Below are 16,583 nucleotides of genomic sequence, written 5' to 3' on the forward strand. Positions count from 1 at the left end.
AGCACAAATTGGGTCAAAAGTCCAAACAAATCAAAATAATATCAAATCCAATGATTTTCTTTAACAATTTTTCTTCACGTTTTGTGAAACACCTCTCTAGCTATGTTTATGGTATGTACCTAGCACGAGTAGTACTGAGAATCTCCATATGGAGCTTGCATGCCCGTTGGAGGATTTGCAGGATTGAGGTTGCATCCTAGCAAAAATGCCTAGGGAGTAAGGGTCAAAGGAAAAATAAAGTCCGAAAAAAACATTCAAGTGACACTACTTTCCTTTAGACCCCTCTCACACCAATACGTGAAGCCATTTCGTGGCCACTTCGAGGTGTCAGTGGGCGCAAAAATTAAAAAATCGAAGTAACCACGAAATGGAATCGGATCTCATGGGTTGCCACGAACTAACCACGAATTAAGGACGTGTCGATTCCTTCCGTGTGCCGATTTTCAATATCGGATATGTTGAAAAACTGAAACGTGTGCACTTCAGAAATTTATTGAAGTACTTATTTGAAGTACTCTCGTAGTGTTCTTGAGGTTGGGCTGAAGTAACATCGGATTTTACGGGATGGCCTGGGATTGATTGTTGGCCTGTTTTACGGCCCTTTTCATTACGTGGTACTCGATGGTACTACGAAGTGTCCACGAGTTGGCCACGAAGTGTTCTTGGACTACACATAGTGCTCTCAAGCTGGCGCCAAAGTCATCACGGGACGGGATGCAATTGGGATGGCCATGAGATGTCGCCGGCATGCAGTCCGTGAATTCCAGGAAACGGACACGAGTACCGGTTGGTCCTGCGGTGTTTCCGAGGTGGCCACGGATTATTCACGAAGTAAAAATGGGTACCACGAAATAAAAACGTGCTGGCCTAAAAAAAAAACAGACAAAAAAATGGAGACTTCGGATACTGTTGAAGAAATTGCATTTCCGAAGTGACCTCGCACTGGTCTTGGATTGGTGTGGGAAAAATGCACAGCTTAAGCCATATTTTACCTTTTTATTTCTTTCCGTTCTTTTTCTCCCTTCCCTGTTTTGTATTAACAGGTGGCATCTGGTGGTACGTGGAGGAACTGAAGCAACAGGGAAATGACATCATCCACCACAATCCGAGAGAGGCGGTCGGTCTGTACACCAAAGCCATGGAGATTGATGAGAATCCAGAGCATCCGTTTGATCTACTGACGCCGCGAGAGAAGGCCATGTTGCGCAGCAATCGCTGCACGGCGCTGATGAAACTCCAACAGCTTGGTCCGGCCTTTGAAGATGCAATAGAGTGCATTAAACTCGACCCCTCATTCCAAAAGGTGAGGTCATGGAATATACATGTCGATGTGCATATTCGAATTTTCAAATTTAGAGGGCCTGCCAATTTGATCCAAGCACAATTTTTCATTTTTGAAAGGCCGGGCCAATGTTTATAATTATAATCATGTATAAAGGTTATTACAGTAGGTAAGCAGTTCTAATTAAATAGTATTGCATGGCTTTGAGGGGGATACAAGAAATATTGCATGAGTTATAACAATGTTGCATGAGTCGAAATATGTATTGTTATAGCGAGTGCAATATATTCTTGCATCCCCGAAAAAAAGCCATCCATTATTATTGTTTATATTAGGCTGACTTGATCCACAAGAAATAAATTTCAGGACCGTTTTATTTCTTAAATTTCTTCAAATTATTCTTCGCTTACCGAAAGCAAATTTTGCGCCGCTCAAGGCTGCTATTGTAGTTGTTGACAACAACAGCCTGCTGTGCACTTTGTCTGCCTTCAGGCGCAACGGTACCACGCACTACGCTCTGTTGACTGGTTGACAACTGTCAGTTTCTATGCTCTAGATTGTGCTAGATAAAGTTTCTTCTGTTACAGAAGAAACTTTATTTAGGGTAATCCTTACTTTTAGGACACCTCTATTTTTTACAAGTTCTGTTCAAAACTGACTTTTGCAGATATCTGTCCAGTACCAAAGTGACTTTTGCAGGCTAAAGCAGTCTTTTTTTCTTTATATAAACTTATGTTAGTTGTAATTTTGAAAGCACTTTCAAAGAAAATGTGACTTTCCTACCTTTGTTCGCAGTCAGACGTGCATGTTGTAGTTCTCACAACACAGTGAAAGCCCTACATAATGAAAGCCCGATGCTGATTGGCTGCTAAAAAAAATAAATAAGATGTTTATTTTTTATCAGCCAATCAGCAACGAGCTTTCATTGCATCAAGCTTTCACGTTTGCCATCTTGGTTTTTGGGTCTGTTTTCTGGTTGTCATCGTCGTCTTTTACCCCTGAATTTCCCTCATAAATCAAAGCCCTGCCCTCTTTCCACAAAATCAAACCTGCTGATATTCAAGAAGGTGTCATTGCCAATTGTTCAGATGTGCCAAGAAGTATCAGAATGTCAAATTTGAGTGTCATTTAGTCAACTGTTTTGGTGAGTCTTTCCCATCCTATAGAGGAACGGGGTCCTAAAAGTAAGGATTACCCTATTTTGTTTCGATCAATGCGCATGCGCATTTATTTTGCATACGAAGTGAGTTATTCCCATACCTCAAGGTAAAACCTCCAGGTAACCTTTGTTTAATTTGCATTCTTCCCTTATAAGTGCTCAGACGCAAGGTACTTGTATGTCATAAATCCACTACTCATAAACCAATAGTCAATTGGTTGGACTTGCTCCTTATTATCAGGGTTACTGGCGTGCTGCTACTGTCATGAAGCAGATGGGCAAGGAGGATGAAGCTTTGGAGGCCCTCATCGACGGCTATCCCAAGATTCTAGGTGACAACAAGGAGGCTGTTGACTTCCGCTTCAACTTTGTCTATGAGATCACATTTCTGACTGTTCAACTGTGGGGTGAGTATTGCTCTGGTAGTGCCACAGATCTAAGTTTTTGTGTGCAATCCAATGATTTCCATGGCTTTCAAATGTAAATGTACTTCACATATTTAACCATAACTCCCTAGGCATTTTTGCTAGGATGTAGCCTCAATCCTGCGAAATCCTCCAATTAGCCTCATTGAAAAATATCAAAGGCCGCAATCCTGCAAATTCCTCCATTATTTTTTGAATATGTTCCGTGGACGGGCGACCACTGCCTGAATCCAGCAAAATCCTGTGGCAGTGACTGTCAATATGTTGAGGCTTGGCCAGTGACATCCTGGAGCAGTACGGAGGATTTCAAGCATAATCCAGGCCTATATTTATGCATGGCTGAGCAAAGACAACACACGGTCCGGCCCAAGACCTTGACAAAGTGCATTCTATGAAATCAGTAACGCACTTTTGCCATGTAACCTCAATCCTCCAAGTTCCTCAAAGAGGATTTTGAAGGATTCAGGGCAGTTAGGGATAAAGGTACCGGGTAATGAAAAACATTTGCTTTTGCTGTAATTTTCATAAACGGACGGATTTGGGGGTTAGCATTGTATACCACATTAGCATTCCAGTGAGCGTTTTAAAGTTTTGCATTCATCTAGACAGCCATGCGGTTGCGAAGGGCGATTTCTAAAGGTTATGTAACACTTTATTTTGAATGAAACTACATGTACACACACATGTTCACGTTGGCGGGCGAAATCTTGGAAAATTAATTTCTCCCGTTTGGAAGACCGTATCTGCATGCAACTTTCAGGGTTTATTTCCCTTATAATGATCCAAGTGTGTGCTAAAAATCGTTGTGACATGTTCTTTACTTTCCGTTGAAATGGGAAAAATAGGCCTGTCTACGTATTTGAAAGCCGTAACACTGGTGTTAGCAACGTCTGTCAATCTTTTCAAGCCTCCCAAATATTATTAAGGTTCCTACCCATTATGGTGTGCAGTAAAAATTTGCATAAAAGCCTCCTTCACAAGTTATTAATTGATAAATATCAGCCTTTTTGCCGGCTTCCATTGGTCGATACCGAGACCCACGCCAAGTCACTCCAGGTGACGTTAATGAATATGCAAATATACCCGTCATTATTGTGCTGTGCCAGGCGAAAATTGGTCAACCGTAGCACCTACGGCGTTATGAAAACCATGCAAGTGAGTTGGGTCGAAAAAATACTTGTCAAGATTTTCCTCAGATATATTTTGAGCTGTTACACAAGCATTAGCACCAACAGATTAAGCTGAAATGCAGAATTTACTTAGATGACATAAGTGTTCAACTACTCGTGAAATAACAACTTTCGTAATTTCCTAGAAATTGATATAAATACATAGATTTGGGGACATTTTCGAACGATTTCTTCCAGACTTTGAAGGTTTGCTTTACCAGTAACCAGTGTTGAGGTTTCGGCATGGATGACGGAGATTTTTTCACTGACATGAAGTTTAGCATTACTCTTTCCGTTATAATGTAATATTTCAATCATACTGAGCATATTTTTTGAGAAATACAATGTTCAAATGGCCATGTTTTGGGGGGTTCACGAATTTCACTGCTGTGTTACAGCGTCTAAGTACGTAATCGGATTAGCATTACTTGACAACCAGCCAAGCTTCACCCGCGCAACCATATATGGCTGTAGATACCAGGGGAAAAAACCCCAAGAAAACAGGCTGTTCTCGTGATCTGGTTCCCTGATCTGACACTTCAGATGACACAGAACAATTTATAGACATCTGGGAATTGTCGGGCAAGGCAACCAGACTAGCCAGCTTGCCCCGTCCTGTTCACAGATATGTTATCGATTGCAAACAAAATGGGGACTAACTAAATTTGGTCCATTTGGGGCAGTATTTTTTCCCAATGATGGTTGGTAAAATTGATACAAAATTCCACTTTTCTTGCAAATGACAACATATTCCCAGGGTGCAACACTTTCACAGGGTGCTTGAGGCTATTATTTACCTACTTTCAAATAAGGTATTTTTCAATAACTTAGCAGGTTGGTCATCCAGGGGTCATTTTAGGTCGTCGTATAAAAATGCACGCAATTTAAATTAAATGCACACAAAACATAGGGATAAACCACGGTAAAAAGCGACACACACGATTTGCAGATGACTTGTTTTTGTCTATTGCATGCATAAATGGCACAAAGTCTGTTGAACAGATTCAGTCAAAGGATGACCTTGGAAGCTCTAGATACGGAAATTGTTATAATTTGCATGACTAGGGCTGTGTTGTTTGAGTTTCAGTTGGGAAACCGACCTAACAATTTACTTTCGAGAACATGTACATCACAACAATAAAAAGCCTATAGATAGAATTGTCCAGTTTATATTTTCATGGTTTTTAAAGGGAAGATACAACATTTGAAAACATCAAAAACACGAAATGATCAAATTATCACAAAATAGCTTACTAGATTGTTAGGGAATGACATTCTAAAGCACCCTGTAAAATCGTGGCTCCTGGTGTGCTGACATTTTCACGAAAACTGCTATTTTTCCAACGCTGGTCGGGCGACCAGCGTTGGAGGAAACTGGCTTTTTTTCAAAAACTGCTCTCAATTTTTCATATTTAGTTTTTCCACATTTTTTTTTGCAATTGATTACACACCTGTGAAGGGGTACAAGCCTGCCGGACGGATTCTCTGACCTTACAATTCCCCAAGTCGACAAACTGCTCCGTTTCATCTTAAGTGGGGTCAGGGAACCAGACTACAAGAACATGATGTTTTTCTTGGTTTTTCCAGCAGCTTTAAGCCCAAAATGTGAAACAAGTCAGTGTAACAATATTTGCTGTAACATTCTAATCAGCATTCGAATCAGCATCGGGGCCAAGTTCTCATGCAGCCGATTGCTGCTACTTGATGTAACGCACTGAACCAACAAATAATAGCGACTGTGCGTGTGCAGGCATCGCTACATTGCTTGTGCGCGCCCATTCATGGATTCTCCGAACTACAAACCAACTGGATGCATTTTTGGCAATGACCTTCTTTTATTGTTTTCAATATGGCAGCATGCTAGAAAGAACAATTCACAGGGAGTTTCTTGCCATCCCCATCTTGGAACTATAATTGAGTTTTTCAACAATAATTTCATCAGTTACTCTTTGGATAGCTGCAAATGATCTACTCTACCTTTAACAGAAAGCGGTCTTGGGTTCGATAAGAAAACTGCCACACACCTGTAGTATCCTGTTGCAACTTTTTTTCTTCTTTTTTTTGTGCAGATAAGTGGAAGAAATCACAGTTCCTCTTCAGACTTCTGGACGTCTCTACATCCGTGTGGACTGAAGTTGTGCAACGCCTGGCCAAGAACAAGGAGTATCAGGTATAAAACCAACCCTTCATTCATTTTGATCAGTGGATTCAAGCTGCGTTGCTAAGGAAGTTCAGACGTGCTGAACGCATTTTAAAGATATAGTTTATCATTTGTAATTTGTGCATTTTGTTTGTTTGAAGCAACAAAAGTGTTCAAAATCTAATGAAGGATACCGAACAACTAACCCGATGAAGTTTCAGCTAAGCTTCAGCTGTATATTCCGAGAAAAACAGCATTTTAGGATCTCAATTTCAAATCAAAAGTTACGGAATCATGTTTTGAATTGTTTTGAATTGCAGCTATACACGACGTCGCGCACTGATCTGACAAATTATAGCAACCACTCTCGCTTGTGCGTCGTGCCAATGCTTGCACGCGCTTCGCCGAATAACAAAACTAACTACTAATTTAAATTTTCCTACGGTGCGTCTTAAGACAAAGCGTTGGAAAGGCCTTCTTTCGTTGATTACTTCAAAATGACAGCTTGCCAGAAAGAATAATTTCACAGGGAGTTTAGTTCCTATCTTTCAATCAAGTTTGTTTTTCAACAATAATTAAGCCAGTTACTTTTCGGATGGCTGCAAATGATGGACTATAGCTTCAAGTTTAGTGAAAACTGAACCTACTGGTACATGTAGAACGACTTTCCAGAGAAGACGAGTTTCCTTTCCTAGTCTTCGTAACCCATCTTGGCAGACATGTGGGTTGGGTTTTCAGTCCCTACATTGTATCTGATGCCATGGCTTTTCCCTAGAATATCCTCTCACCTCTAAAACTTAAGATATCTTTGTCTTCTCCCGATTTCTTCAGGAATTTGAGCTAGAGTGCTTGCACACTTTAGAAGAATCCGTGGTTTCATTTCTCAAAATAAATAATGTAATTGCAGAACAAAAATTCTCTATCCTCCTTTTTTTTAACAGGGTCTGCATCTGGTGTTCCTCCGAGGTGGTACTCAGTCGGGCAAGACATTTGAGATTGGGCAAGGCGGTGCAGCCAAAGGCTGTGACACATCCGGTATCGACCTCCGACCCTTAGTCCGGTAAGTTCCTTTTTGGGCCACAGAATATGAAACTGACGTTTTGTAGGCAGTTTACGTTAGATCTTGAAACAACAGTTTGGGAGATTTGATATAACCATTTGAGAAAAGTGAAAAATTTTCATGGTTATGAAACTTTAAAGAATAAGACACCAAGATCAACCGATTTGGTCCAGTATTTTTTGTTCTAGAACCTATTTTGTGAAACAAAGTCAAGAGTCATTTTGTACCGATGCATGACTAAACCGCAGCCTAGAATTGACTTATTTGGCTGGTGGGATCATTGACATGTAATAACACCCACATGCAAGATGTGTGCTTCACAAAATAGTTTCTGAAGCAAAAACTGCTGGACTGAATCGGGAGATATAAACGAAATCTCTGTCCATTGGCAGAGGTGGTTTGAGTCTCCAGGTAGTGGAGGTACCGTATGCCGCTCCGTTTCCGTTGTTGCTGCTGCTGCTGCTGTTCCTGTTGTTCCTGTTGTTCTTGTTCTTGTTCTTGTTGTTCTTGTTGTTCTTGTTGCTCTTGTTCTTGTTCTTGTTCTTGTTCTTGTTCTTGTTCTTGTTCTTGTTCTTGTTCTTGTTCTTGTTCTTGTTCTTGTTCTTGTTCTTGTTGTTCTTGTTGTTGTTGTTGTTCTTGTTGTTGTTGTTCTTGTTGTTGTTGTTCTTGTTGTTCTTGTTGTTCTTGTTGTTCTTGTTGTTTTTGTTGTTCTTGTTGTTCTTGTTGTTCTTGTTCTTCTTGTTCTTGTTGTTCTTGTTGTTCTTGTTCTTGTTCTTGTTGTTCTTGTTCTTGTTGTTCTTGTTGTCCTTGATGTCCTTGTTGTTCTTGTTGTTTTTTGTTGTTTTTTGTTGTTTTTTGTTCTTGTTCTTGTTGTTCTTGTTCTTGTTGTTCTCGTTTTTGTTGTTTTTTTGGACACCCTGTTTAGCAGACGCGGAAATTGACTTTGGACAACCAGCAGAGAGTGCGATTTTAAAAAGGAAACAAAATGGCTTATACCGCGTTTGGGAAATGAACTCTTCGTACATTCGCATATCTTTTGCAGTGACCTGTCCAGCAGGGAATACGACGGTTGGAGCATGCAGTTGGTCGTGGAGCTACTCAAACACGGCTCCAAGGTGGTAGGGCTTAGCCAGAAGGAAGGGGACACCCCCTTGCACTGTGCTGTGGAGAATGCCCTGAGAACTGGTACGTACACGTTGGAGGCCTGTTAAAAACAGCACCCCAAAAATAAAGATGAAAACTGTCAATGGGCGTGTTTCTGAAAAGATGGTTGATCATCTTGAGGGCAATTCCATGGTAACTCTTCTGTCAACTCTGTGCTCTTATTCTGTATACAGTCCAAGTAGTGTGGGTGGATTTTTCCTCACAGAAGATCCCTTGAAATTAAGTAACCAAACTGCAATAAGAAAGGGGCAACAAAATTAACTTCTGTTAAAAACTTTTTTGTTCATAACTCATGTTGCACAAAAATAACATGGACGTTATTGAAATACCTTGGATTTGAAAGTTTCCCTCATACTGTGCACTGGGTGAGTATTGTTACCTTCAAGCGCCTTGCATCCTTTGGTAATTTGGCGCTATATAAATTTAGTTATTATTCGACTGTTGCTAAATCTCGTGTGGATTTTTTTCCTCAGGATGGGTGGGCCTGTTGGAGTACCTTTTCATTCACCTTTACAAAACGAGCGAGCGGAGGAACCTGCCGGACAGATTTGGGGACTCGCTCTTCCATCTGGTTGCCAAGAAATCCGGCCCCGCTGCCCACGCCAAATCGGTCGTGGACGTCCTCCGGAAGTACGGGGTCGACCCGACCAGAAAGGACCGGCGGGGATGCAGGCCGGTGGAGCTGGTGCCGCTGACCAATCAGCAGATGGCTGAGAAACGAGGCTTGCTGAGCGACGTAGCCCTCGCTTGGGAACAACATGTTAAAGTGCAGCAGAAGCAACAGCAGCAACAACAACAGCAACAACAGTTCCAGCAACAGGCAAGGAATGTAAGAAGTGCTGGACCAAAATTTGAATGAGGAATGATGAATTCTTTTTGGACGTAACATCTTAAATCTTCAATTAATATCAGTTTCACCCATTAGATTGTGTGCCCCTTTAAACCCATGAGTCAATTTATTGCCTTAAACCACCAAGCCCATTAATACCTGTAGCCTGAAACTGCCCGAGCTCTCAATAGTTTCAATCTATTGATCAACAAACAAACGCAATGTGTTATTGATGTACCCTTACTTGGCGCGGCCCCCAACGTGGCAGACTTTGATTTTTCACCTGTAGCGCCTACCTATAGCAAAAGTTTTAACTAAAATTTCACAGAAAGTGAAAATTTCATCAAGTTCTAAATACTTCCATTCATTAATCACCAGTTCATCTTCCTGTTACAAAGAAGAAAAAATTATTTCGGCGTGATTTTCCAATTATATTGCAGTACCCCCTGCTACATCAGACTCGGCTGAGTATACAGTGTTTGTAAAATACGTCGACAAAGGGCAATACCTTATAGACCAGATTCCTATTTATTATCTTTGTTATGCAGATGCCGAGCCAACGCTTTCCTGGTCCCCACTTTGCATCTGGTAACCAGACTCAGGCGCGATACTTCCCCACAAGACCTCAGGCCAGGCCCCAGCCTCAACCCCAGCCTCAGCCCCGGGCCCAGTTCTTTGATCCTAGCAGGATATTCAGCGCCTCGGTAAGTGGTAGTACTCGACACGGGCCCTGCGCAGGAGCAGTCAATTGCCAACCTCGTTTCCATGGGTACCATGATGGTTTCCCATCATGCCTTGCGCGATCTTGACCCCTGGAATTATGTAATATAAATGTGCCACATAGTGGCACGCTTAAACTAGGACTGCAGTCAATGTATCTAACTTGCAGCGTGGTGCTTAAAATTGTGAAAGTTTTTTTTTGGTAGAATCAATCCTTCCAAACATGAGATTTGGATGACGGGGTATTAAGCAAGGATTTATCTTTTACCTCGTATTTATCTCGTACCTCTGTCGTCTGTTTACAACACAAGTTACAGGTTTTTTTGGGGGGGGGGGGTTTGGGAAATGATGCATCCAAAATCCATATCGTTCAGTCATCTTGCAGTTTTGAAATAAAATGTTCGTACGTGACGTGACACGCAGGAGATAATGCGTGAGCGCCTTAGGGAGTGCAGTCTTCGAAATGCGTACGCTCTGAATAGCCGGTCAGCGTGGTTTACGTATTCCTCACGGCCAGTCAATCGAGGCCGGTCAATTGCTCTTTCTGCGGGAACAAGTGACCGCTTTTTGACCACTTCCGAGAGCCCAATGGACAGGACTCACCGCCATATGGCGTGAAATACCCACGACTGATCTTATATTGTGAATGTGCGCAAAGCCAATGTTTCTTGGCTTGGGTGTCGTGTGCCAACGGTGATGCAATAGAATTTCATTCCAATCACGGACCCTACACACAAGGATGAACGACTGTTCTGAGCTCAAAGGCCAAAAAAAAAGTCTCCAGTTCCTGGTATGCACGCGCGTCGCCTTAGCCATGTGCATCGGCAAAATGAAAAAAAAAATTGTCAATGAAAGATGATGTCTCAAAACTGCCAAACTCACTGGTTTGACTGGATTCCTGCTGCTGCACAATTTTAACATTTTTCTAGATGGGGTTACGATCGAGAATAAGCTTTATGTGGTCTCTCTGGACCCCCATATATTTGCACTAAATTCAGTCGGGCACCATTTGCAGTCATCAGCTGACATTTGAAGAAAAAAAAAACAGTAAAAAATTTTAAAAGCCGCGTCGCCACTCCACTTTTTAGGCAAGCTAAAGATACTGTGCTCGGTGTTAACCATGTTAACATGGTTATGTAGTTATCACGTATCAGAATTCAATAATAATGGCCAAAAACTTAGGATCATGAATATTCAAAAATATAATTAGCTGGCTTGACAGACTTCGATATCAGATCATGCGCAGAGCCCTGCAAATTTGAAAGCCGCCACGCGCAGGGGTCTTTCTTGACAAGTTTCCATGGTATTTGCCACCAGTACTGGCTGTTATCATGCGTCTAACCAGGAGTTTGGCCAAGTCGTTAATCCTTATGTGTAGGATCCGTGCTCCAATGGTCCCCCAAACTCTCTGTTTGCAACTGTTGAGGGGGTACTGTGAACGGAATCCATACGATAAAATTCTGTATATTGTGAGAGTAACAAGCCAACTAGGCACCTCCCCTGATCAGGCATGCAACTTTTCCTCGGATTAGCTGATTTCCTCTTTTTTTTAACTTCCAATGTGTGCCATTGAAAATAGAAAAACACTGTACAAAGTCATGGAAAGATTTGAATTTCCTCTTTTTTTGTGACTTCCCGTCTGCATGCCTGCCTGATTGAAAATCTTCTTTTCTTTCAGCCAAGGCCGAGTGAGTCGACTCCGTTCTTTGATCACTCCAAACTATTCGGAGGCCCTCAGGTAAGCCCTTCATTCTTTTCCATAGCAAGGAAAATGGTCCACATGGGAACAAACAAACTCCCGCAGGAATGTTAATTTTGCACTTATGCAAAGGAGCTGTCTTTTTTGTACCCCACCAGCGAAGCCGAAGGGACACACTGTTTCCGTCTTGTCAGTCCTGTGGGCGTACACTACATACACCTCTAGAACAGACAGACAAGAGGGAGAACAACAGATTCTTTATTGACCACAATCGTTCATCTTTTATTTAAAACGGTCCTTGATCGTGCGTTTATGTGCCTATTCTATAGGAGAGTGTTATATTACAGAGACAAAGAAAAAGACAATGGCTTGTCCTCGAGAGTTATGGAAAACACAACTACATGTGTGTGTTTATGGTGTAAATTGAGGACACATCATCGATGAATTGAGGACAGGAACCAAATTGAGGACGACCTTGAAAAAAGTTAAAGAGTATAAACAAAGGAAAAGGGAAGAGGAACAACAGAAAAAAAACGTGCATGCATTTGTGGGTGTGTTCAGGCTCAGACCGTGGACGAAAAATGCCGGAGAACAAAAGAGAACAATATCGTCCGCGATTCCAAGCATACGTCCGCGATTGGGGTCATGTACAAAACATATGGGAGTCATCCTTAAAAGTTAAAGTACAAACAAAAGAGGGTCAATTGGAAGTCCACGATCAACGGTGTGAATACCACTGCGTGTGTGCGTGCGTGCATCCTTATTTTTGGTTGGACTTAATGTATGTCATGAACCTTGATAGCGAGCTGCAATCGGCTGAATGAGAAAGTGTCCCGGATGCTGATTTCGGGCACAATTCAAAACTTGACTCGGCAACTTTTGAATTGAAATCAAGATCCTAGAATATTGTTTTAGAATACGGAACATACAGCATTCGTTGAACTGAAACTTCATCAGGTTAGTTGTTAAGCACCCTTCTTTAGATTTTGAGCACTTTTGTTGCTTCGAACAAAAAAAATTGCACAAAGGACAATGATGTACTCTACCTAAAAGAACTTCACCTCCCTCCAAAAGCTTACATGTATGTTCTTTAAATGCAGGCCCATGGCCAGGGGGTCGGGGGTTGAACGACCCCCTCCCCCCACAAAAAACTGCCGGAGGTCCACCGTTTCTTCGCAATTGTGTATTTCCATGCCAATCTATATTTGTTACACATGAATAGGTCCACTTTATGGTGAAAAACGACACTCCCCTTCCTGTAGGAGCGCCTGCGCGATCGCGCTCCTTCAAAATGAAGGACTGCTTCTTTCACTGATTTCTTCAAAATGACAGCATGCCAGAAGGAATAATTTCACAGGGAGTTTAGTCCCCTTACTATTTAAACCAATTATGTTTTTCAACAATAATTACGTCAGTTACGTTTTGGGTAGCTGCAAATGATGGACTGTAGCTTTAACCCCTACATGGGTTGGCTACGGCCCTGAAATGCAAAGCACCAAATTTGTCATAATGTGCATGTAACTTGGGATAGGAACCGATCTTTTGCTGCCTTTACCATGGTTTTCACAGAATGAAAAACATACTCCCTTTCAATTCAGCAGGCTTTGCCCTTGGTGTACCTTCAATACTTTCTTATATTTAAGAAGACTTGTATTTTGTGTAAGTGTCGTGTTCTATTGGCTTTGGAAGAAAGGAACAAAACAAGGAAGCTGCGAGCTTGAATACCAAAAATAGGATACAACCCATCTTCATGTGATTTTGAGAGTTGCGTTTTCAGTTTTGATGTGGTGTTTCGTAGTTTGAAGTTTTTAACCAGAGCACTGTATCTTCAAGGTCATTTTGTCAGGGTGAAAGTGGCCACAAGCGTGTCAGTTTCGATGTGATCCACTTATGAAAGTATTTAAGTAGAACACCTGCTCTTGAAGATCATTTTGCGTTCTCGTGAAGATCATTTTGCATTGTCTTAGCAGCCACATCACAGTAAGTCGCCATTAACAAAGTATCATGTGTACAATCGACATTGAGCCTCAAACACTGATGCTTATACACTTTCTCAATTTCAACTAAACCAGCAATCAAACTTGGTAACACGTGCTGCCACTTGACTTATGAGGACACACGGGACAGATAGTTGAGTGCAGAGTCAAATCTTCTTTTCCTATTAAAGTTGAAGTGGTGAAATACAGAGAACACTGGCTTCAAACAGCTGTTGGTTGGAAACTGTACCCAAGTGGAACAGCAACTGCTATTTCAGATTGTCCTTCGTGCACTTGTTCAAATCTTTGTTACCTGTGTACTATTTGAGAGGCAGACTTTTCAACGAGTGCCCAATCTGAAAACTGGAAGGTGGCATCGTTCGTCTGGCCAGCTGTGACCCGATCACGACACGGTGGCTGTCGTACATGGACCTTGACGTTTGATTCAGCTACATGTACCTTGACTTTTGATTCAGCGCTGCATACAAGAGAGGGAGAGTTTGTTCTTTTTGCAACTGCGTTGCTGCTGAACAAACCTGCAGTTACTCTCACTAGTCAAACTTTTCTTTCTTGAGTTTGTCGTCATCTGCGAATCACGCTTTTCTTCAGCCCTCCATTCAGTGTGAGCAAACTTCTGCTGTGTTTCTCTACCCATCATACCGTTATCTGTACAGGACACAGAACAATCACATCTACTGTTGTTGACACTGCGTAAAATATACATCAGCAGGAAGACTCTGTGTCAATCATGTGGTTGTACCCTGCAAATGTCACCGTCTATGCCCAAGCTACAGCATCCCTTGCACAGCTGGACATTCTGGTCTGTACCTTCTTCACCTGTGTCTTCCAGAACAACAGCGACAACTGCTCCGTGGCCTATTCGCTTCCCCAGATGGATCATCCACTGATCTGGGATGAAACAGGACCATCTCCCTGGGCAGCGATGAATGAATCCTTTGATGCACCAAGCAATGAAAGATACAAACTGTTGAACCACTCGTTGCGAATCCTTGCTTTTGAGTATCCGGCAGAGGCTGACCCGTTTGTGTATTCCAACGCAGAGACTGTAATGTATGGTTTTGTCCTTCCTGTCCTCGAACTACTAGGGATCCTATCCATTCTGTCTTTTTTCTTTACCATTTGCAGGGTTCCCTCCATGCGGAATATCACTAATTTTTATCTGACTAATTTGGCTGTTGCAGATTTGATGGTCTTGATTTCAATTACTACTCATGAGCAATGTTTGGTTTTTACAACACAACATATATCGGATGTATCATATTTGGGGAACTCAGCCCAAGCAGTTCTTACTCTCTTATCGTTCACATGCAATGTGGGTGTTATTTCATCTATAGCCTTTGCAACTCTGCTGTCTTATGATAGATATTTTGCCATTTGTTACCCTTTCCAACACCGTAATCTCAATCTGAAGCGACGGGCAATACGAGCAGCAGTTTGCATATGGGTACTGTCTTTTTTCATGTATTTGATTGTTTTCTTTTATCGGTTTCTGGCCTTTAATGTACCACTAATCAAATGTGTTGTTTGGCCAACTGAAGAAAAGTATGAACATCTATCAGGTAATGTGAGGGTGTTTGGGAATAATGATGTAACTTTGCTCACTTTGAATCTGGTTTTAAGGTACGTGAGTTTCTGTGTATTCATGTTGAGTTTGATCCTCACGGTCACTTTCAATATCCTCCTAATTAAGGGACTGCATGCACCAAATCCAACCGGTGATCAGATCAGTGGTCCGTCAAAACATCTACGAAGAGTTACTCTGATACTTGGCATCAACACAGCCGTGGTATTTGTCTGTTTTCTGCCTCAAGCTATATGTGCCCTAATTGCAATTATAATGTATAGCAGGGAAGAAGTGGATGTAACTGATGATGTGGCATGGAAATTGGATCTGATGACTGCTTGCCTCTTAATCATGAACTCGTCCATTAATTCAGTCATATTCAATGCTGGTAGTGGAAGGTACAGGAAGGCCTTCAAGCAAGCCTTCTGCTGCAGAAAGAGGCAGCAAGTACCAACGAACAATATCCCTCTGCAGACATTACCAAGAGCAGATCCTGCAGATAGAATAAGATCATAGGATCCAAAAGCAAAACTCCCCTTTCAGAGAGAAAAGAAAAGAAAAGAAATACATGTAATGTTATCCTCATAGTGCTGTAGCTGAACCCCAAACCGAACTGAATATAGCCAAACATGGCATTCTGAACCGAACTGAACTGAACCGAAATTGTTGGTTCAGAAGTTTGGAAAAATTCTATTTTTTTGAAAGTGCTAGAAATGCTAAAATTGAAATGCATGGATGATTGAATTCACAGTGTTAACAAGTCACTATATTCATCTTCATTGTTTGGTGGGCTAAACTCTGCGATTTTTCGTCTTCGGTGTGCATAATCGGTACAACGTAGCATTGCTATAGTGTAGACCATGTGTACATAATGCATGCGTGTTGCGTGTGGTAAAGTAACATCACTGCGTCCTTTGATAAGCGACCCCCAAAATAGACAGAGCACATTCGTGCAGGCAAGAGGGGTTACTGGTGTTGCTCACAATGCAGTATTATTGCTAGTATTTGGGAAACCCCTTTTTGATAATACGCGCTGTGGTGGCACATGTTCATGTATTTTGTTACCGCAACCGTAGTGCAAGAAGTCGATGCCAGTGCGTGATTTTCTAAATGCCGATTTACACAAAGATTTCGTTGCGCTTTTTGTAGGGGACCGAGAGTAACACACCGACTTGAGCGAAATGGTGACTTTTTAAAAGCCGACTAAAAGCGCGATCCGGCATACGTATGTATGTACATATGTATGTATATATGATTTTCATTGTACATGTACTTCCGATCCGAACTGATGTTCGAGGGAAAAAATCCGATATGAACCGAACCTGGAGGATTAGTTTTAGCACTTAATCCTCCTTCCAAAAGTTTCTTTAAATTC

The 16,583-nt window shown here is 41.7% G+C and overlaps 2 protein-coding genes across 2 annotated transcripts; both read left to right on the top strand.

The window, feature by feature from the left end:
- Positions 1-1,051: 1,051 nt before the first annotated feature.
- Positions 1,052-11,925, top strand: LOC119722702 (TPR and ankyrin repeat-containing protein 1-like; the record flags this gene model as incomplete). Its single annotated transcript, XM_038192956.1, is given in 8 exon segments — positions 1,052-1,303; positions 2,683-2,848; positions 6,105-6,205; positions 7,117-7,235; positions 8,278-8,420; positions 8,873-9,228; positions 9,777-9,932; positions 11,627-11,925. Coding segments are annotated over 8 exon segments (1,428 nt in total), but the record flags the coding sequence as incomplete, so codon positions are not given.
- Positions 11,926-14,225: 2,300 nt separating this feature from the next.
- On the top strand, positions 14,226-16,384 carry LOC119722565 (kappa-type opioid receptor-like). The gene has a single exon (XM_038192751.1). The coding sequence runs from the start codon at positions 14,372-14,374 to the stop codon at positions 15,722-15,724; it is 1,353 nt and encodes a 450-aa protein (XP_038048679.1). The 5' UTR covers positions 14,226-14,371; the 3' UTR covers positions 15,725-16,384.
- Positions 16,385-16,583: the final 199 nt, after the last annotated feature.

The sequence above is a fragment of the Patiria miniata genome, unplaced genomic scaffold (genome assembly GCF_015706575.1).
Source record: "Patiria miniata isolate m_02_andy unplaced genomic scaffold, ASM1570657v1 HiC_scaffold_16, whole genome shotgun sequence".
NCBI lineage: Eukaryota > Metazoa > Echinodermata > Asteroidea > Valvatida > Asterinidae > Patiria > Patiria miniata.